Here is a 21,898-nt window from a genome sequence, read left to right as displayed (position 1 = left end):
TCATAAGGTGAACATAGTTTTTCACGCAACTTCTCCATTTTGGCTACATTTCTGGTAAATAAATAACAACACATTGGAATCTGTTGTGTTAGTTTTACACGTGGGGTCAGATATCATTAGTTTTAGAACCTGCTAAGGACTAGAATCATTTTTTTAGAATGTCCTGATATGTAAAACATTAAAATTCCCAGAGGGTGTACTTTCTTTTTCTCATGACTATCTAAAACAAAGGCCAATGAAAATATACTACTGAAACACTGTGATATAATATATAATTAATAAATTTACTGGGGCATATCAAATTTCAAAAATAAATGCAAAGTCCAATAACTCATAACAACTTTATTAATACTTTATTCAACATTCCTCCGGGTTATGTACATTAGTATGAACCAAGTAGAAAAAAAAAACACCTATAGGTCAGTTGCATTTTCCATCTTCAAAAAAAAACCTGTATAACAGAAATACATAGGTTGCCATTTTTGTGAACAGCCGCTATTCTAAGTTTTGGATAAAGTGGGGGATTTTTACCATCTTGTATGTCACAGTTACAATCAGATAATGAAGTGATTCATGCTATTTCTCCTACTATCCTATCCTAGGGTAAGTGTGACTAAAGGCTATTTCATGTCCCAGCTCTTTGGAAATCTCTAGATACCAGCTGTGAAAACTTCATGTAAAAAATCTATTTTAACTCCAAATGTATCCTTGCCAATAGAAAAAAAAATAATGATTTCAGGAAATCAAGAAAAGGTGGAATAATGCCACTGGTCTTGATATGTTAAGGTTCTCCAAGACTGGAAAAGACAGACTGGCCGAACCTGCGTGAACTAGCAAACATGGAATAGATCTGGTCAATAATTGAAAACATTTGACAAAAAATAGTTTCCTATTATTTGACAAATGTTTGCAATCATTGACCAATATTATTCCAGGCTTGCTGCATAAGTCTATTTTCAAATTGCAATTTGGCTTTTATTAGTAGATGATTAGGGCACCTAGTGTAATGACTTCTGCTCCTTGTACATTTACCTGCTACACACAGTCCAAGTTTATTAAAGACAGACCCAATTCCGGTAAAATTATGGTATGAGTAACATTTATAGAGATTCCAATTTTCTGAAAGTGAGATCAGAAGTGAATGACTTGATTTTTACATCAGTACTTTAGAGATGAATGTAACAACTAACTAGGTGCTCCAGTAACTATACACCCAATAACAAATGATACATTTTGAGTGGAAAATTCAATTAAGAACAATGCACAGTCCTGTGGAGGCAAATCATGAAGATGAACGATGTCCACTTCATTGTCTTGGTCAGTCTGATGGGTTCTGAATGACAATCAGTAGGTATTCTTTGTCTGAAAAGAAATTGTTTGTTATAGGTAAAGGTTTTCAAAATATAATAAATGGCATAGATGTTTTATTACACTTTTGTGACTGCAATGTGACCCTAGAAATCCAAATGTAAAATGCCCCTTACTGTGGGAATGTTAAGAAATGTTGCAGCAGAGTATAGGAAATGTGCAGCTGTATGTGTTCCCTGTGCCTATACCCACTGGTAATGAGAACAATAACCATAGTGGCACATTAATTAAAAATGTTGATCTGTTATTGGATTTGTTTTTTTTCTATTTTGATCACCACTTTCAGCAGAACCAAATGGTAATCAGAATAATTGTCCCTTCATAGAGTTATTGTCAAGGTAACTGAACCACACATATGTTACTAAATATGGACTGGTCATCTTAGGTTAAAAAAAAGCTCAGGATTCAGGATGTTCCAGAAGATGAAGCAACAAAGGGAAAGCAATATATTGCTTTTAAGATGGCTAAACGATGGTAAAAGACAGGAAATGTCAGTTGATCCCACTGTGAACATCTGAACTAACCCAACAGAAGAAGTATATTGTTTCATATGAAGTTAAAGCTCTTAAATTTGTTTCTCCATGGAAAAAAAAATACCTACAGAGGAAGGAGAGATCAACTGATATCTATAGCTATGTTTATAGTGTACGTCCAGTTCAATTTTTTTTTTTTTTTTTATAGAGCTGGGAAGGATTAAACCCCCTAAAGACATTAACCTTCAATTTATTTCCTAATGAAGAGGACACTAAAGTGAACAAAATTTTCATCCTAAAAAGCTGTTGTTGGAGGATTTCTTCTCGCCCATAAGTCTGATAACAACCCAAACAAAATGTTTGATTGTAGCTTTCAGTCTTAGTGAGAATGGTCACCAGGACAAATAAAGGGGGTGAATCTTTCTAGAAGGGACAGCATTAAAAAAAACTTAAAAGAGTATCTAATTCCATTCTCTGCTGCTTGGATCACCAGATTCAAATGGCCAAGGTGGGTGTAAAGTTGACTAGTGGTCATGAGAGCCTCCTATGGATATCTGGCTTTACATATAGAAAATATTCTTGAAGTGGTGGTTTAGGAATAACCCTTATGCAATACATAGAGTTAGACCAGATCACCAAGAAATGGGACTGGAGTAAATTGGTGCAGTATCTCTATGCCTAGAAAAAAAAATGAACTACTCTATTCTTCTGGTGCCTTGTTGATGTAAGTGCAGCTGTCACAGTAAGGAACATATATAATTAATATGTTTACTTCACTGCATGGCCACTGCTCCACCTCCTCAGAATGTCATAGCAGTGAGATCTAATTTAAAACAAAGAGCTTTACTCATATAATGTAATTCTTCTAATCTTGCTTGCGATGTGCAATGAACCATCATGATATTCTATTAATCTATAGGGGATAGGCAAAGGCACATAATTACACTGCCAGGTGTTGAAATGCTTTCCTTGCTTAAATTATTTTTATCAGTTGATATTAAAGCTAACAGTAGTACAGTATATACCTAATACCTGCTTACCTGTCCAGCAGTTGTTGTTTTAAAGTTTACTCTCATGAAGAGCATCCAGCACCTTTTCTATCTGACACTTCTAGGTGTGTTGATAAGAATGTCTCCCATTAATCAATGTGGTTACTCGTTCCAACCTTATTACAGGAGTAGTGACAAAGAGGTTACTGGAAGGACCCACAGCAACCAGTGGAGACTTGCAGAGTCCAAGTCCTATTTGGAAGACTCGGAAATATATTTAGTAAAGCTGCCGGTAACTCTTTATGAGTGGAAGCTGTAGAAACACCATCTATTGGATTGGTGAATATAAAGATTCCTCCCTTTCAGGGTATTGTACTGTAAGCTTTTCTATACAATGACATATTTACTGTTAACAATATCCTTTTTTGGAATAGAATACAAAATAAAACATATAACTGAAAATATCCAGCTAATGAGCTTTGACAATAATGCCAAGGTCGTATGGGAGAAGGTGCAGACACAAAATTCTGCAACCTTTTAGAAGATCTACTGAGAGCAGATAATATACACCCAAGTCCTGAAAAAGTGACAAATTCAAGTAATAAAATGTGTAGATGGTGCAAACAAATCAGAATCAAATAAATGCAGTGTTCTCCTCAGCACTTTTTGTGCACCACTTAGCACATTTAAGTAACTACCTGGTTGTTTTTGGGCGATTACTGATGAAATGGGTCACAATACAGGAGCTGCCACCCACCTACAACTTGTCTGGGTTGAATGCTGTAAAGTTATATATAAACCTATATAAATCCTATACTTCAATATCCTAAGCTATCCTTATAATGCATGTTCATCTTATCAATTTTTGACAGCACCAGAATGCGACCAGGAAGCTAACAATGCCTACTGGGGGGAAATTAACTACCTCTTTCTGCAATATAGCCTGTCTGATCACAAACTTTTAAAGTGGAACTTTAGTTCCGCTTTACGAATAGGGATGTTTTTTTGGGTGTCTTTGCCAGACCTCTATTTCAAGGATGCATTTTCTCACTCTAGAAAATTTCATTTTAATAGCTGCTTCCACAAAAATAGAAATTTAGCAGGTCTCAAATCAAAACAGAAACATAAGGTTTAGGTGTGGTTGGTCTATAACAAATTGTCAAGGCACCAAAAGATTTGTAGAGATGCCTATAAATAATATAAAATTACTTCAGTGGATTTATAGTAGTCTGTCAAATGAATTATTCAGTAATTATTTAGTCTGCACAGAGCATCAAACAAGAAAAACCAGACCAGCCGGTCATACCAGTACCTGGGGCAACCATGATTTCGTGCTTCTTTGATCGAATTCTGAGGAACGTGAGATCATTCTGAGGGTCAATATCGCGCACTGTGCTTCTAGCTTTCATAGACAACTGGTGAAAGAGTCCGGCATATTGAACGGTGGTGGAATTATCTAGAGTGGTCCTAATTGGAATACCTGGAAATGAAATGAGCCAAAAAACATGCAGCCTTAGTCAGGTTTATTTACCCTCATTTGCGTTACATTCCAACCTACAATTTCAATATACATATGTTAAAAAGAGAAGGCCTTTAAATTTATTTAAAACCCTGAAGCTAACACAATTTCTAAAAGCAGAGAATCTGTAGAATAAAATATGTTGGATGTAAGTTAGTTGTATGTAGTTGGAATTTCACAATATATATGCGCACAGTAATGTTTGTGAAACTGTTTTGTTATATTTATAGTAAAAAAAATACACCAAAACTAATTTTACGTCACACAAATACAATATAGTTCACCTATTTCCTTTTTTGCAAAATTTAAAATATGTGACTGTGTCTTATGTGTGAAATGGCAAAAAATTATCTGTAGCAGACCCTTTAAAGCTTATCAGTTTAAAGTTATTTTAGTTATTTCTCTCAATATGCTGTACAAGGCGACACGATTGATGTACACACACACACAACACACACACTTGTGGTATGCGCAATAAAGTATTTGCTCCGAAGTAAGGCCGTGGGTCCTTTTTTACCTATTTTATATATATATTTATTTAAATTCAATTTTATGCGCCTTTTACTTTTTTTTTTTTATTTCCTTTATTTTTACTTTATGTCATAGTAGGTTTAGTACACCCCTGATCTCTCTCCTGCACCGCTTTCAAACAAATTGAGTACAAGGAGTATAAGGTTGGTTTGCATTCTAGCTAACAGAAAAGAATCTTTGATGAATGGATTTTCCCTGCTTGGCTTTCATAAATGTAACTCTGCCTTCCTAGGTCCCTGGGGGTAACTTCAACATTGCTCAGCCAAGAAAAAATGTTTAAATGATTACCTTGGGCTCAGGTATATCCTGTAGTAACACACGGGGTTTAGGCCAAGAAGGTTAATGAAGTACAAATAAAGAATGATGTGCAATACACAGAAATATATGGCAATCAGGTAGCAGCTTTAGCCAGGTTCCACACCATCTTGATTAGGGTTAGGTACATGTGCAATGGTGCTCATTTGATAATTGGGTCAGGGCTGATATTGGGCAAGAATCTTGCGTGTGTACAGGGCTCGGCTGATATCGGATGAGAATCACGCGTGTGTACAAGGCTCGTCGTCCATCATCCTGGCGGATCCATGGATGATGAACAATCATAATTGAAGTGAAGGGGAGAGAACACAGCGGAGTGCCGCTACTTCGTTCTCCATCTCTATAGAGCAGAACGGTGCTGTATGTACAGAGCACGTTCATGAATCATTAGTAGTCAGCAGTCATTAGTCGTTGGAAAATATTGTGAAAGATCCTTTCCAACGACAATTATTGCACGTGTGTACATAGCCTAACTCTCCAAGGGCCAGGCTGGTTTCACAGGAAGCTGAACCATAATATGCGAGTGTCATTCCCGATTATCCAGAGCAGCAGACATGTGAGAATCACAAACCAATTATTTATTTAACAATTTCCCCGATGCTCCGCTTTTTTTTCCCATACCTTCAGAGTTTACTACTATAGTTCCAATGACTCCTTTCTGAGCCTGAATCCTCTTGAGTGTTTCCTCGACTTCAGACTGAAAATGAAACAAAGAAATGCTTACCAAGTAGTATTTGCAACAACTGTTTTTACATGTGCATACTAACACTCCCCTCCTCCTTTTTTTATAAACTGCAAAGAAACATTCTCATGTATCTGTGGTAAAGGACCCAGAAGCTCACCATTCATAGGATATCTAGAGAAATGCATGATCGCTATGAGGATGCTTACACACCCTATATTCTTTGTGTGGAACAGTGCATCCAAAATCATCCAAAAGGAAACCCCCAGCAACCTCTGCTTGAGAAACACTGCTTTGGAGGTTGGTAGGGCTGATTGACCTCCCATTTGATGATCCCTGCATAGCTCTGGGGTCAATACCGCTTGGTAGAGCCAGCAAACTTTCACTTTACATGTAAGGGTAGACAACCCTAGACAACTCGATTGCCTAGGTCAGCAAACTTTTTTGGCTACTAGGCCATTTTAGGAGGTCAAGAAGGCACACTAGGCTGGACTCTTTCCCGAGTCCCACGCTGATGGCTCTGCCCCCACCAGAATTGCCCCTAAAGGGAAATCGCAAAGCATACGGAGGAGAAGGAATGTCCCCTTACCCCGGCAGCGGAAGTGTTATTTGTAGGCCGCAGTAAATAGGAAAGGGATGCATAGCAAGGAGGCTCAGAAGCTGCATGCGGCTCCAGAGCCGCGGGTTACTGACCCCTGCCAGCCAGGATTAGGCCAGATCGACTGGGGAGGGGGGCGTTAGGGGGGCGTTAGGCCGTAACGAACTACTAGGCTGTATCTGGCCTAAAGGCCGGAGTTTGCCTACCCCTGGCCTAGGTGAACGAGAATGAATAGGAGTGCTAAGCCTCACGGGGTGCGTGAGTTGGGTATCCCAGGAGTCTTTGTGCTCCCATTCATTGGTCTTGGGTGCTCTTTCTAAAGGAGCCCTTTCCTCAAAAGGGAAAAAAATTGCAGATTTCACGTATGTGCAGTGTGATCGGCAAGTTTTTTTCCCAAACTACGTCACCCGATCTAGTGCCTGTGTCGGTTAACATAGAAAGAGGAAAGAGAAGATGTCGGCACCTGCTGCGCCGATCCGAAGACGGATACCTGAACGACGCAGGACCCGAAGTAAGAAACCTCCGGACAGATCCGGAGGAAGTGTATTTTTTTTTTGGGTAGTTTTGAGTTTATTTCCCCTTAAAAGAGGAAGTTGAAAACAGAAAGAACTTGAAAGAGGAAGTAAACTGAAAACGCAGAAAACAAATAAAAAAAGAGAATCACCTTCAATCCCGCAGAGCAGTCGATCCGTCCGGAAGTTTCTTACATCGGGTCCCGCGTCGTCCAGGTATCCGCCTTCGGGCTGGCGCCGCCATCTTCGTCTCTTCTTCTGGGTTCTTCTTCCTACGTTAGATGACCCAGGCGCAAGATCGGGTGACGTAGGATGGAAAAAAACTTGTCGATCTCACTGCACATGCGTGAGCTCAGCAATTATTCTCTCTTTTCACGAAAAAGCTCCTTCTGCACATGCCTGAGATACCCTGGTTGCCAGGGAAACCCAGCAATCCCAGCTTCCTTTGCGTATGCTGGAATGATGGAGTTATGTCATCCTGGCACAGCCAATCAAGATAGCCAAAGATCATACGGAGGAAGTGAAGAAAGATGGCGGCGCCTAGCAATGGAACCCGGAAAGATAATCAGCCACGTTTAATTCTGCTTTAACTTCCCAGCAATGGGGCCCTTTTATTAAATCAAAGAAGTAAAACAGAAAGACATGAGAATGATTTTCACACCTAGATCATCATTGCCCAGTGTATACAATCTGTCACATTGCTAAAAAATAAAGATTTCTAGGAAATCTCAGCATTCAATATCTGTATAACTAAACCCTGAAACAAAGAATAATGGTGGATCTGACATGGCTGCACCCCCTCCCATCAGGAAAATGCTAGAAATTACCCATACAGCTATTATATGCCAAGTTTATAATTATCGCCTCTCACAGCTCCATGCAGACACTGCTCAGCCTCAGGAGCCGCGTTCTGCCGTCCCCCGGCACAGCCCGGAGTCCCCGGGGAAGACAACTCACCATCTTGCTGCAAACACTTCACACGACAGGAACCTACAACACAACAACCGCGTCTCTGGTCGCTATGGAAACCCCGGAACTTACGCCTTGAAGGAGAAGGTGTGGCTTTGGTAGCACCATAGGTCACATGGTATGTCATTTTTTAGAGAGTGTTTGCTGCCCCTTGTGGTCGATTTGGAGAAATGCAGCACGCTGTGGTGGGACGGATACGCAGCGTCCAGTGATAGCTCGGGTACCGACCTGTAAGGCCCTCAATGCCCTAAATATTATATATTATGTTAAATAAGTGTTCTAAGACAGGGCTTTACCGCTCTTAATCATATTGCCTTATGTCAGGTGTATATAATTGGTTACAGAAGGTATCAGTGTAATATTGAATGTTATACATATGTTATTATGTCCTTTATGTGTTTCTTTTACATTTATGCACATTTAAAAAACAAATATTTCACTTTCCCCCTTTAAAGACTGGTCACAGACTCTCTTCCTGTCTTGTTCCCGCCCCTCTGTAGTTTTCTGTGGCAGCCTGTAGTGGGTGGGGCCACCTGAACTCCTCCCACAGCTCTGACCTGTGCACAGGGCAAGTGCAGCTCATTGATGATGACATTACCAAGGTGATAGCTGGGTTTGCAAAGTCATTTGAGGCAAACAATGCAACTTGATGACTTTTAAAGTGAATCTATCATCATATAATGTTGAGTTTTAAAATAACCCGGTAAGTTGTCTATGGTAGGTAAAGCTAAGTGTGTTGTACTTGCCATCCTGGCATCACCCTGATGTCTCCAATCTTCTGTAGGAGTACCCAACAGAACCAGATTATGAATAGGGCAACCAAACCAGGGGCCCAGCTACAAGGGCCACAGGAAGAGCACAATTAGTCAAAGCTGAGCACCCGCCTGTCACATTGGGCAGCTAGCATCTGATGATTGTGGATGGAGCAACCTCTATCTGCCTATTGCATAATCAAAGGAATAGGGAGAGCAAAGATCAAATATTCTATCTCAGACCCCCATTCTGCAGCAACCAGTCTTTTCAACTCGGCAATCCCCATAATTCAGAGTATGAGAGACATGTAGACTCAATAGAAACTGCTCAGGTAAATGCCAGGTCTAAGCAGTATTAGGGGGAACATTGAGTTGGTTGAGATCTGAATTGATTTACCTGTGTCATACTGAAATGTGCCAAACACAGCTCCCCACCTAAAGGAGATTATAGTTTTCATGTACAAAGAGACAGAGATAAGCTTTTAATTGCTGAATAAACAGTCCAGCACATTTCTGCTTGACAGATAAACTGTTCTTCATTTACAAAATACTTTTTTCTCTGCCTCTTAGCATGCGTAATGGCTGCTATCCACACCAAAGTACAGGTAGTCCCCGCGTTAAGGACATCCGACATACGGACGACTTCTAGATACGAACAGGGCTTCCCTGCTCATTCTGTGCAGGATGGAGGTGGGGGGGGGGATGCGGTGGGGCAATTCGCATGACTTGCAGAAGAAAACTTTTGCTAAACACAGCTGAGGTTGTGGGTGATCTTAAGAGCTGAGTTCTTTCTGCAGCCTCTTGTAACTCTTTAATGCCCAAGACAAACTCTGCAGTTTTTTTCTTTTTGCATATCAAAGCACAGCTTGCTCCAGAAGTTAATGAATGTCTAGGCTCCATAAAGATTTTTATTTTTTTGCTTTGTTTGTGATTAACTCACACTGAGGATTTTATACAGTAACTGACACCACGCTGCCTAATAATTTGTTGGGACAAACATCTGTCCTAATTGTATTTATTAAAATAATGTACCTGTTCCGACTTACATACAAATTCAACTTAAGAACAAACCTACAGTCCCTATCTCGTATGTAACCCAGGGACTACCTATACAATGAAAAGGAGAAATGGGGATGGTTCACAGGGATGGAATACCCTTGGATAAAGTCAGGTAGGATACCATATGGGCAGTAAGATGTTTTTATTGTGTGTTATCCAGATGGTAATTCAGCTTTATTTGTTAGGAATTCTGTTTATGTAAACTTTTTTTATTTGTTCTCTTCTGGTCTGCTTACCATACAATTGGAATTTTTGTTATATGAAGTAAGTAAGTAAAAAAGACCATTGGGGGTCACCTAAACTGACTTGAAAGGCAATGATTATTCATAGATCAAGGAACCTATAGCAACCCCTGGGGGCCCCTAGGCCCCACAGAACCCTGGTTGAGAAACACTGATCTACAGTTTTGACGTATGCTGAATTGAATAATCTCCTGCGCATAGGTTGGAGTTCATTCTGCAGCCAATCAAATGCGTTAGAAGAACATTTCAATGCCCCAAGGGAGCAATGCCTCAGGAGATGTTGACCTGCCATAAAAGATTCATGCAACCTTATTTACTTTTCCAATTATTTGTGATTTTGTCAGACAGTCTTTGCTTGTCAACAGAGCCAGACCTTAAATTTCCACAACTTGGTCAAGGTCACCTCCCAAGTCTGCTGATTGGACAATGAAGGATCAGCAGCTTTCCAATTGGTCATCAGCTCTGCTCACATTCTTTTTTTTTTTCCTGTCAGCAAACTCCCATTTATATATCAGTTATACAGTCTTACTAAATATATACCCACATTTCTTAATGTCAGCACTGTGCTCTTTTATTGTACATAGTACTTGTTGGTGTTATAGTGTAGTGCTATTCTTCTAAAGATTAAAAAACTGGGAAGAAAGTAACTTCCTCAGTGTCGTTTTGACCAATTGAGAAAAAGCCATAAACCTGATTGGCTCAAAGTAATCCCCATTAGTTTCTAAATGGTCATTTTATTAGGTACACCTTGCTAGCACTGGATTGGACCTCATCTTGAACAAGGCAGGATGGATCCACGCTTTGGTGAGGCCAAATTTTGACTCTACTCTCCATATTTCACAGCAGAGATTGAGATGTATTAGACTGGGCAATGTTTTTTCAATCTTCTCTTGTCCAGGTTTGGTGAGCCTGTAAGAATTGTATCCTCAGTTTCTCATTAGCGGACAGGTTTGACACTCAGTGTGGTCAAAATGTGGTCATTTTTGGCCAGCATATTGCTGCATACATCTGGCATATTAGCCCTCCAAGTAAACCTTACAGCATTCCTTCACTATTCATTTTAAAGTGGAAGTACATTTCTGCTTTTACAGATTATTAATCCGGGAAGTCATTATTGCAGAAAGGGATAGACAATGTCCTTTCTGCAGTAGTGTGTCCTTACTGCCGGATCACTTCAGGTTTCTGGAGACAAAGCTGAGCTGCGCAGCAGCAGCTATGAATGCCAAAAAAACCTGGCAATCCCAGCTTCCCTTGCACATGCTGGGATGAATAAATGTCATCCCGGCATGGCCAAAGACCGTCTCTGGGATAAAGAGAGAATGAAGATGGTGGCGCCTTGCGATGGAATGCAGCTAGGTGATTCACCTGAGTTTAGTTCCACTTAGGATATCCTATGTTAACTGTTGGCTTTATTATACCATAAGCATGGGTTATAATTTAAAATAAATCAAGTTTACATAACAACTCTTCCAGCGTCCTACATTTGTACAGCTTTTGTTTATAGGTCAACTGGCTGGTGCTGTAAATATATTTGAACTTCACTTAAAGCCAAGCCATGCTTCTGGTCAACTCTGCTGAACTTCTGGGCCTTCTTTCATGGCGTACTTGTGCCCACCTGCCAATGCCAACAGCAAAAGAACATAAAATTTCTGGTTACTAAAATAGCCCTTATGAGGGCCTCATGTAAGAACGATACATCTGATCTGATGCTGTTTTGATCTCCTTTAAATCCCTTTATTTGAACAGCTGGGAAAGGTATTAGTGATATGTCAAGGAGGTGAGCCAGGTTACAGACGTTAACTTCAGAGTAAAGAGGATAACGGGGTTTATTAAAGTATTGCTTTTGGGCCCTATTCACCTGATAAATATATAACGTGAGCTTGCTAGGCACCGCTGAGTGTTTATATATGCGTGAGTCTGCTCATGTGCAGACTAAATTATGCAAGGCTTTGATTGCTCCTGCAGGATGTGGCTTTATGATGGATGAGGTTAGTTTTGAAAAATGTAAACAGCGGGGGCTACTAGGAGCAAGCAAGCCATAAACTTTAGAGAGGGAGCCAAGCCAGAGGAGCTCAACTTTGGCTCATTGAGAGAACTGTGCAGGCGAGCGTGCAATTCGGCTCAGAGATCTGGAAACCTTTATGTGTTAAGCACGTGTGAAGCCGTGTAAACAAGAATGAAAAAATACCTCTCTAGCTGGACATCCTAGCACGTCTCTTTAAACCGTTACAGCCCAATCCATCAAATTTAAAGTATATAGCAGCTGTTAGATGAAGGCATTAGCTCAATACTTGGATTGAATTTGTTGACAGAGCTAGAGAAGTAAGCAAAAAAAATGGTTTCTAAACATCTGGATACCACATAAGCCGCCTTTATGGACGTGCCCTCAATATTACTATTTTATAATTTAAAGTTGTACCCTAGACTTTAAATAGTTCTGTCCAGTCCAACCAGTTTTCAGATGTATCACTCAGGTCACTAATATTTCCAAATACAAAAACACTCAAGCACATACAATAAACTGTACTGTAAGGCCCTAGTCAGCACCAGTATTCACCAGATGCCAGTCCCCCAATCTAATGCTGCACTCTGCACCCATAGCAAGCCCCCAATCAGCATCACGAAACTGGCGTCTTCCTGCATATGTTTGGACTTAATGCACAGGGGATTGCATCTGGGGATGGACCGACAGAGGACCAAGGGCCCACAGATTATGCACTTCAAATTCTACAAGGCAAATCTACAGTATTAAGCCAGGGTCATACACGGGGCTCAGTTCAACAGACAAGGAACAGATGGAGTAGGCAGAAACAGAGTTGGGGACACAGGCCAAATGTTGGTCCAGGCTGCATACAAGAGGAACAGGCAAGGTTGGCAACAGTAAATAACATGAAACACACTCCAGCACAGATTAGCCCAGCTAAACGCTACTGCAGGCATAGATCAGTAGGAGCAGAGAGGCTATGAAGCCCCAACAACCAATGGCCGCTCAGGACTGAAATCAAGAACTGCTCACCACAATCCCCTTCAGCTGCACAGTCTCAGAAAAGGGGATGCAGAGGGACCATTCACATCTAAACGGAAGCCGGGAATGCCACAGGCTGCAGAGCAGATGACTGACAGTTATTTGCCTGATCTTCCCTGCTGCTGCAAGTGATGCCGATGAAGAGAATAAGCAGGGCGCTTTGTCCTGCGATGGCCAACAGCACGGGATTACTGATCAGACAACACTGGGTAATGCATTTTTTGTTGAATTAGATCTTACACTTGTTTTTTACTAATTCTTGGGTGGTGAATCCAGAAATGCCCCGTCTTTTGCTTTCACATCCAATTTTTACGATACAAGGTACCCTCCATTTTTGTCAAAAAACATACAAATTTTACATACAATGAAAACATAATTAAATATTGACTTGAATGTACTGTTTATATTTCTTAGAAAGATGGCTATGCAGAAAATGCACCTTGATGCTCAAATTGCGACCAAGCATTTTGTAGCTCTGCAAGAGTTTCTGGACAATTTCTGTGTAAGTATTTGCTTGTGTGTTTCCAAGAAAGTCCTTGACAATGGCTTTGAATGATAACCAAGCATTCTTTTCAATTTCTGACATTGTTCTGGTGAAATGTTCATCTTTGAAGATCTGCCGAATCTGTGGACCGTCAAACACACCGGCCTTCATTTTTTTAAATGACAGGCTAGGAAATGCCAAAATTAGGTACTTGAAACAGTCTCCTTCAGTTGGCAAAGCTTTACAGAACTGCTTTATCAGACCCAGTTTCATGTGTAGAGGCGGGAATATAATATTCTTTGAAACAAGAGGCTCATAAAGAATCTTTGGATCACCTGGTTTTAGGGCAGTTCTTGGAGGCCGATTCCTTTCCACCCAATGCCTCTCACAAACTCTGCTGTCCCACATGCACAAATACAGACCCAATTGTGACCCAAATGTGTTGGTGTTATTGCAACAACTCAATTACTCTCTTTATGTATGCATATTCTTTACAAAAAAAACTGAATGGCCAATTGGGCCTGACCAAAATATATTGGCATTGTGAAGAGGACACACTTCAGCTACTGATAAATAGTCGCCACTATTGGAATTCCCATTTCCTCCATTAAACCAGGTATGTTATGGCAATACACAAAGCCACTGTCAGTTCCAAAGTACTGCCGAAATGCAACTTTTCTGGTACGAAAGTATAATACTTTTGTTCCTTTTTCAAGCAAGTTTTTCTCACGCAGTATTGATGGTAGGAGTTCTGAACTCATGCTGATCAAATCCTATATGAACAGAGTCCTCTTCATGAGCATAATCCCGTTTTTCAAGAGAGGGTAGTGTAACGAAAACCGGCACTGGGATTTCATCTGAATTAGCCACTTGGCGTATAGCCGATGGTAGACTAGGACAGCAGTTGCCAACTGTGAGAACATTTTGGTGGTCCGCCGCTCTGGCCACCCCCCTGGGGGGACGCATCGGCCAGAGGCCCAGACCATGTACCCTATACAAATCCCTGGCTCAGGAGTTGGCGGGCTGTGTCCCTGGACACAACCCGCCTACTCTCCAATGGCAGGTCTGAGCCTGGGCGGGGTTATGCTATCATGTGGAAGTGGAAAAAATAAATTTTGCTTATTCACTACGTAGAGCAGCATTGTTGGGTAGCACTCTAGCTTTGCAACTCTAGGGTCCCACATGTAGCATCCAAACCATAGCCAGAACAATTATTGCACGGAGTGTGTATGCTCTTTGTGTTTTTGAATGTGTTTCCATGTGAACTTCAGTTTCCTCCCACATCCCAAAAACATACTGGTAGATGAATTGTCTTCCCCCATATAGGTCTTAGTCTCTGATAAGGACATTAGATTGTGAGCTTCTCAGATGATAATCACCGATCTGACTATTGACTCTGTAAAATGCTGTGTAACATGGCGCCATATACAAATGTAATGGTAATGGTATTATATCATAGTATATATTGTACAGTATAGCACATATATGTATTTATAGTACTCTTATTGTGTGATTCTTCCCCGACCTCGTAGATTGTAAGCTTTTCAGGGCAGCGTCATCTCCTCCTCCTGCGTCACTGTCTGTATCTGTCTGTCATTTGAAACCCCTATTTATTGTACAGTGCTGCATAATATATGTTTTTACCTTATAAATCCTATTTAATATTAAAATTAATAATATTATTGTGCTCCTGCATATAACCCTGATTATTATCATTTAACCTAAATATAGAGTGAGATGAAAGGCAATGGTTTGCTATATTCAAAGTCTAAATCCAGTCAAGTTGTTTTAGTTTTAAATTTATTCAGGTTTTTTTTTTTTTTTTGTTACCTCATTTGAAAGGTTTTTCGTTCACTTCCTGTCCATCTGGTTCCAGGACCAGGAATAGGGGTATTGATTGTCACTGCTGGAAGCTAAAGATATGCAAATAAAACATTGTTGTATATAAAATCCTCTACTAAAAAAGTGTTTCTATACAAATATATATATTGAGTTAAGGTTGGCCTTGCCCTTCTCACTTCCTGATCCTTCCTAAAGAGTCAAACCATTAAAGAAAATTACCAATTAGGAGGTTGGGAGTTTACTCTTGATTGTGTATACCTATCCAGGTTTTGGCAGGTTTCCAAGATTTCCAAGATGATCTGACCTATTAATATAATTATTATTACTTATATAATAATATACTATACAGTATGTATATAGCACTGACATATAATTCATTACTTTACAAAGTCCATAGTCCCTAACCGTCCCTCAATGGGGCTCACAATCTAATGCCCCTACAATAGTCAATAACACAGACTTTTTAAGTAGAAGCCAATTATCATACCTGTATGTTTTTGGGATGTTAAAAGAAACCAGAGTGCCCACAGGAAACCCATGTAAACAAAGGGAGCTCCTATAAGTTCCTTGCCGATAGTGTCTCGGCCAAGCGTGAGACCCCTGTGCTGCGAAGGCAAAACTGCTAACCAACCATGCTGCCCATACTTGGTTTCAGATCTTGAGAAATTTTACATTTGCAAAAGACAAAACCACAAAAATAAAATTCAAAACAATCCAAATCAGCATGACTACAAAATAACATGCACATAGAAAATATTTTATTAGAATACCAATAGAATATAAGTAGTTAAAAAGATCTCCTTAGAGCAATAATGCAGAGTATAACAGCACGTCCCATAAAATTAGCAAATAAACCATTAAAAAAAATCCCCTGACGAAGCAGCCATGATCTGTGATACGTGTCAGGCCAGTCATAATTATGTGAAATGCTGTTGTTTCTGAGATTTTAATAAGAAAAGTTTATCATGCAGAGGAAGACATAACACAAATCTGGGGTTTGAGAGTAAATTGTACAGAGTGATATTATTAAATGATATCCAATGGATACATAACCATGCACCTAACACAGCAAGGCTTGGAAAAGTGCCGTGCAATTTTAGAGATAAATGATTGTCATTTGGTTATGAAACCTGCAATTTTTTTTTTGAGGCATTGTGTTGTAGTATTTTATGTGCTTGCCAATTTACTGAGATTAGAAATGTGATGCTGTGAGCAGAATGGATACAAGCACAATTTCTTTGATTTAGACCTGAAATTTAAAGCGGAAGTAAACCCAACATAAAAAAATCACACTTATCTTAATTCTGCATATCAGTCTATCAGTCGGGAGGTTTCTTCCATAGGGTCCCTGCTGACATCTTCTCCTCTCCTGGTCTGCATTCTTCTTCCTACATCACTCGATCTTTCACTGCGCAGGCGCAAGATCGGGTGACGTAGATTAGAAAAAACTTGCTGATCTCACTGCGCATGCTTGAGATCTGTACTTTTTTCCCTATTGATGCAGATGCCTTGACATGCACAGAAGGAGCAGCCAAGAGCCTCCCAGGATGTGTGATGTAGGTATCTCGAGAAGCTCTTCATTCTCGATTGCCTAGGCGATGGGGAATTAAAGGAAGCCGTGATGCACCTTTTTTTTTTTTTTTTTTTATAAAGTGTTGCACTTAAATTTTTTTTTTACTTTAAATAAAAAAGTCATCCACCCTTATATGTAAAGTGAAAATTCTGAGTTTAGGTACACTTTAAGCATAAAGAAAAGACACAAAATAATACAGCCTAATTGAACCTTTAATTTTTATTACTGTATTGACCTAAATCAGCTTCTTGAAATGGTCCCTACCATCTTGTTGCCCTTGGAGAGTCAACCTTTTACATCATTTAATTAATTCCTGAATTAAGAATATTTTGCCTCTGCTTTAAATGAGGCATCTTCTCCAACACAGTTCAGTGGGTTTGCTGGAAAAATATGCCCCAATTAAAACACGAGCCACATAGATTCCAACGCTGACAAAGCCTTGATGGTCCTGATGAGCACAGCACCATATTCATATGATTGTGCACACTGCCTTATCAATGCTGTTCTCAGAATGTTAACTCCACACAGGCCCATTGTCACCAGCCAAGGACACCCAATGCGCTATACACATCTAAATCATTGCCAGTACTCGAGAGCCATTAAACCCAATCCTGTTCAAAGCCTGTTGATAATATTATTGTTACAATGTATTTTTTTAATTAGTTCTTTTATGTACAGATCAAAAGATTTTCCTTTGTTACATACAATATATCAGTAAAGCAACCTAGCAAATGAAACTTTTTTTTTTTTTTATATTAATATACTAATCTAATTCCATACTAACCTTTAATTAACCCTAATCATTCCTAATTAACTTTCTCCCCCTTTCTTCTTAGTTGCTATTTTTCTCCCATTTTTATTTTCGTTGTTTTATATTTACTATATGCCTATTGGTATTATTTCACCAAATCACTTGCTCAGTTGCAGAATTGTAATATTTGTCATAGGACATAAAATTAAAATTACACATCTTGTCTATATCATAGTTTAAAACTTGCCTTTTTGTGTATAGATCGCAAGAAAAATATTTTATATTTTAAAACATGAAATAATGTTTTATCCTAAAGTAATTGAGGATCCAATTTACTAGACCATTCGTGCAGTATATGGATTAATATTACCCAGCATTTATAAAGTGCAGACATATTAGTGTTTTACAAAGTCCATAGTCATGTCACTATCTGTTCCTCAAAGGGGCTCACAGTCTCATGCCCCTATCATAGTCATATGCCCTTAAATACAGTCAAAGGACAATTTTAGGGGAAGCCAATTAACCTAACTGCATGTTTTTGTAATGGGAGGAAACCAGAGTACCTGGAGGAAACACACGCAATCACAGGTAGAACCTGCAAACTCCATAGAGATATTGTCCTGGCTGAGATTCAAACCTGGGACCCAGCACTGCAAATGCCAGAGTGCTAACCACTGAGCCACTGTGCTGCCCTTGTGTGTATCTTTTTCTATTTTATTTCACCAAGTGATGCTGACAGTAACGCAATCCCTGTCCTAGAATGACAACACTCAGGCTATATTGTATCTGTGATGGAGCAGCATTGTTGCCCCAAGAACCAGAAGTGAAACCTGTGTGTGTTAGGATCAGGGGCACTGCTGGGGTTACTAAAGATCTAGGTAACCAACAGACATTCTGAGTCTTTATTTCTATCTGTGCCCCCATCAGAAACAAACCACCCTCCATACCTGTCCCAGAGACAATGCAGGAAGTGATCGAGAGGGGTTAAGTTACTGAAGGAGTTGAGAATCTTCATTCAATTAAAGCAGAACTGAACCCAATAGTCACTAGAAGGTAGAGGTTTTTGGCAGAAGAAACATTCAAGTCTCTTTTGAAAAACAAACCTTTTCCAGGCTCTTGGTGGCTTTTTGACCATTGATCAAACTGCACTGTGCATTTACCATACAGTGTAGAACCCAGCTCTGTACATGGTACCAATGTGAATACACCCAGATGCCAGGGACATGTGCAGGAGTTACATGATCAGTGGCTGTCCAATTGGTGAAGAGGATTGCTGTGGACCTGGAATAGTCGTTGGCTCTATCAGGGTCCTCTCCTCCTCCGGTATTACTGTCTGTCTGTCTGTCATTTGCAACCCCTATTAAATGTAAAGTGCTGTGTAATATGTTGTCGCTAAATAAATACGGTTTATCATTAATATTAATAATAATAATAACAATAATAATGATGGCTTCAAGGGATGCAGCGGTGATAGGATCCTGGACCTGTCATTGCTGCAGGGTGCTTACAAATAATAAATATGTGCCGTAATCGGCTGTGGATGCTTGCTGACTATGGCAAAACTCATCCACATCAATGAAAAGTTACACTTTTTGACTTTTTCAACTTCTTTACTATATTAAGCCTTCGTAAAGAAAGTTTTGGATAAACCAGTTTCTAGTCGCAGTTGTTACGATTAAGATATCCCTCTAATTCTGCTAATTCTGTTCTAGTTGAAGTGGTCACCAAGGCAGAATACCAGAATAAATCTAATGAACTGTGACAATAACAAGACAGAGCAATTACCTCTTCCCTACTTTTTCCCAAAAATAGAAAAAAATACTTGGAATTTACTTTATGCATTAGACCTTACTTTCATACTACCAGTTCCTTGCAAACATCTCTAGCTTGGGACACCATAATTATTTTCTATTGTAATATTTTATGGTATCTACAGACAAGGCCCACTAGACTTGCTTGATGCACCAAAAACTCTACATTCCAAATCTACAGGACTAGAATAGCTATAGCCATTCTTCAAGCTAACAAGCTACAATATAACATTTCATAGATTGACCTGTTCTGATGCAAACTAGAGTTCACAATAATATGTTACACATGGGGTTCAGGGAACTACAATGGTCATGAACTGTCTCATAAATATCCAGCTGTATGAGATCATTGTAGATTTCAGCCAATTCAGCTGATCACATTCAATACGGTTAGTGGAAGAGCCTATAAATGATCTGCGGGACAAAACCGCCAACCCTGATTATAATATAATACGATCAAGTAATCACAGATGAGAAAACTGATCAAGATTTGCCATATGGCATATTTCCCAGCTACACTGGAAGGGTTAAATTTGCCTGTGTATTAGGAATAAGCCCTCAAGGTGGCGCACAAAGCTCAGCAGAAATCTTTTTGCCAACATTTGGGAAAAAAAATTGAAAAAAAAGGACAAACCCAAACATTTCTTGCTTGCTCCACTTAATGTCATGCAGGTTTATTTAATTGTTGGCATAACTTTGTTAATGAATTCTGCCAAGATATTGTTTTAAAAGGTGCTGAGGGGGAATCTGTGCGCATGAATAATTGATGTGCTTTACTGTAAAGGAGACAGCTTGGGGCAACTTGTATATTTTTCTTTACCTGTAGGATATTTCCATGCAGCGTGATTATGAGCGCAGCCACCAATCCTGCCTCATCGCCTAGAAGCTGATTCACCCACTGCTAAGGGCAGAGGTGACCAACTGCAGATAATACGATGATGAACTGCAGGTAATAATCTTATTACGTTTTCAGCAGATGTTGTTGCTCCAGTATGCTAATGGCAACTTTATGGAGTGTTTTGTTCCCCTTTGAGAGCAGATGTGAATATTTAAGAAACACTTCTTTATATCAGATGCAAATTGATTGTAACGTGGGTTCAGGTTACAGCGGAATTATGCAGGGATTCATCAGAATGCATGATGCCAACCTAACAAGATCCAAAGACCTCTTTAAAAGATTTATAATTGTCTGGGTACCGGCTGATCTATTCTATTGTACGCCAGTTACACTTGTATCTTAAAGCATCCCTTGAATCCCAATTATGTAGAGGAAGACCTTTTGTCAAGTGTTGTACATGCTAGAGCTGCTAAATTAATTAAATCACAGAGGACTGATTTATAAAAGCTCAGGCTACAGAAAAGTAAAGGTTTTGGCCAAAGCATTCTTCTCCCATGTTACTTGTACTGGGGGTGATTTACCAAAGTAATAGAAGCTGCTACAGACTAAACGTTAACAAATAAGGCGATGCTAACCTTTGTTCACTTTGAGTACTCGCTGTGCAATGGAAATTTAACAAACAATATTTTTTGATAGCTTGGGACTGATTGTGAACAAAGTGTACCCAGATTTATCAAATATACTATGAACATTCACTTTGCTAGTTTAACATTGTCAAGTAATTCAACCTCAGAGTCCACCTGGCAAAATGTACCTTAAAGCTGAACTCCGGCCTTACCTTCTGCCTTGCACAGTTGACTCACAGTTCACTGCATGGAACCAGTTATTGAAGCCTATAGTGTTTTTTTAAGAAGCTATGTACAGAACCCTGACACACCCCCCCCCCCCCCCCAATCGGCGAGGAGAACCAGCATATTGTTAAGCTCATCTCTTGCTTTGCTCTCTTTTCCTATTACCATGCTTCTTGCGTGTGATGAGGTTATGAGTGAGGAAGTCATTACTAGGTCATTGGAGGAGCGGAGAGAGCGGCAGGGAGAGCGGCGGCAAGTCTTAAGACATCATGTAGCAGAGAAGAGGTACTACAGAAACAGCTTCAGATTAAAAGTTAGTATTGCAGCCACAAATTTAGAGAATTTATTTAATCTTCCAGTGGATGAAAAAAAACTAAGCCAAGATTTCCATCAACAGTCTGGGTGGAATAGCCTTTTCACTGCTAGAATGCTGTGGAGTGAGACCTTTAGTTTTATTCCTCATTTCCCTTCTGCCAAAGCTTCCAGTTTAAAGCAATTTAAGGTATCCATTAATGCTTTAGCTTCCCTTTGCTTTAATTCCAGGGCAGATATGTCCATATAGAATTACCAGCTAGTAGCTATTACTGGATATATACTTTTTTATTAATCATTTGATATGTAAAAAATTTCCCATACGTATGTTCCAACTGTGATTTTAGCTTTTTAACTAATGCAATGACTTGGTTGTGGTAGACACTGAATATACGCACTGCC

General features: G+C 39.6%; 1 protein-coding gene across 1 annotated transcript; it reads right to left on the bottom strand.

Moving 5' to 3' along the window:
• Nucleotides 1-327: 327 nt before the first annotated feature.
• On the bottom strand, nt 328-8,050 carry DYNLRB2 (dynein light chain roadblock-type 2). The gene is made up of 4 exons (XM_072422797.1): nt 7,945-8,050; nt 5,817-5,892; nt 4,143-4,310; nt 328-1,362 (listed from the first exon to the last, which is right to left on the bottom strand). Exons 1-4 carry the CDS (start codon nt 7,945-7,947, stop codon nt 1,319-1,321), a joined length of 291 nt encoding a protein of 96 aa, XP_072278898.1. The 5' UTR covers nt 7,948-8,050; the 3' UTR covers nt 328-1,318.
• Between the last annotated feature and the right edge of the window lie 13,848 nt (nt 8,051-21,898).

Source organism: Pyxicephalus adspersus, chromosome 9 (assembly GCF_032062135.1).
Source record: "Pyxicephalus adspersus chromosome 9, UCB_Pads_2.0, whole genome shotgun sequence".
Lineage (NCBI taxonomy): Eukaryota > Metazoa > Chordata > Amphibia > Anura > Pyxicephalidae > Pyxicephalus > Pyxicephalus adspersus.
Note: the sequence above shows the minus strand (reverse complement) of the source record. Positions and strands in the feature narration are given on the sequence as shown.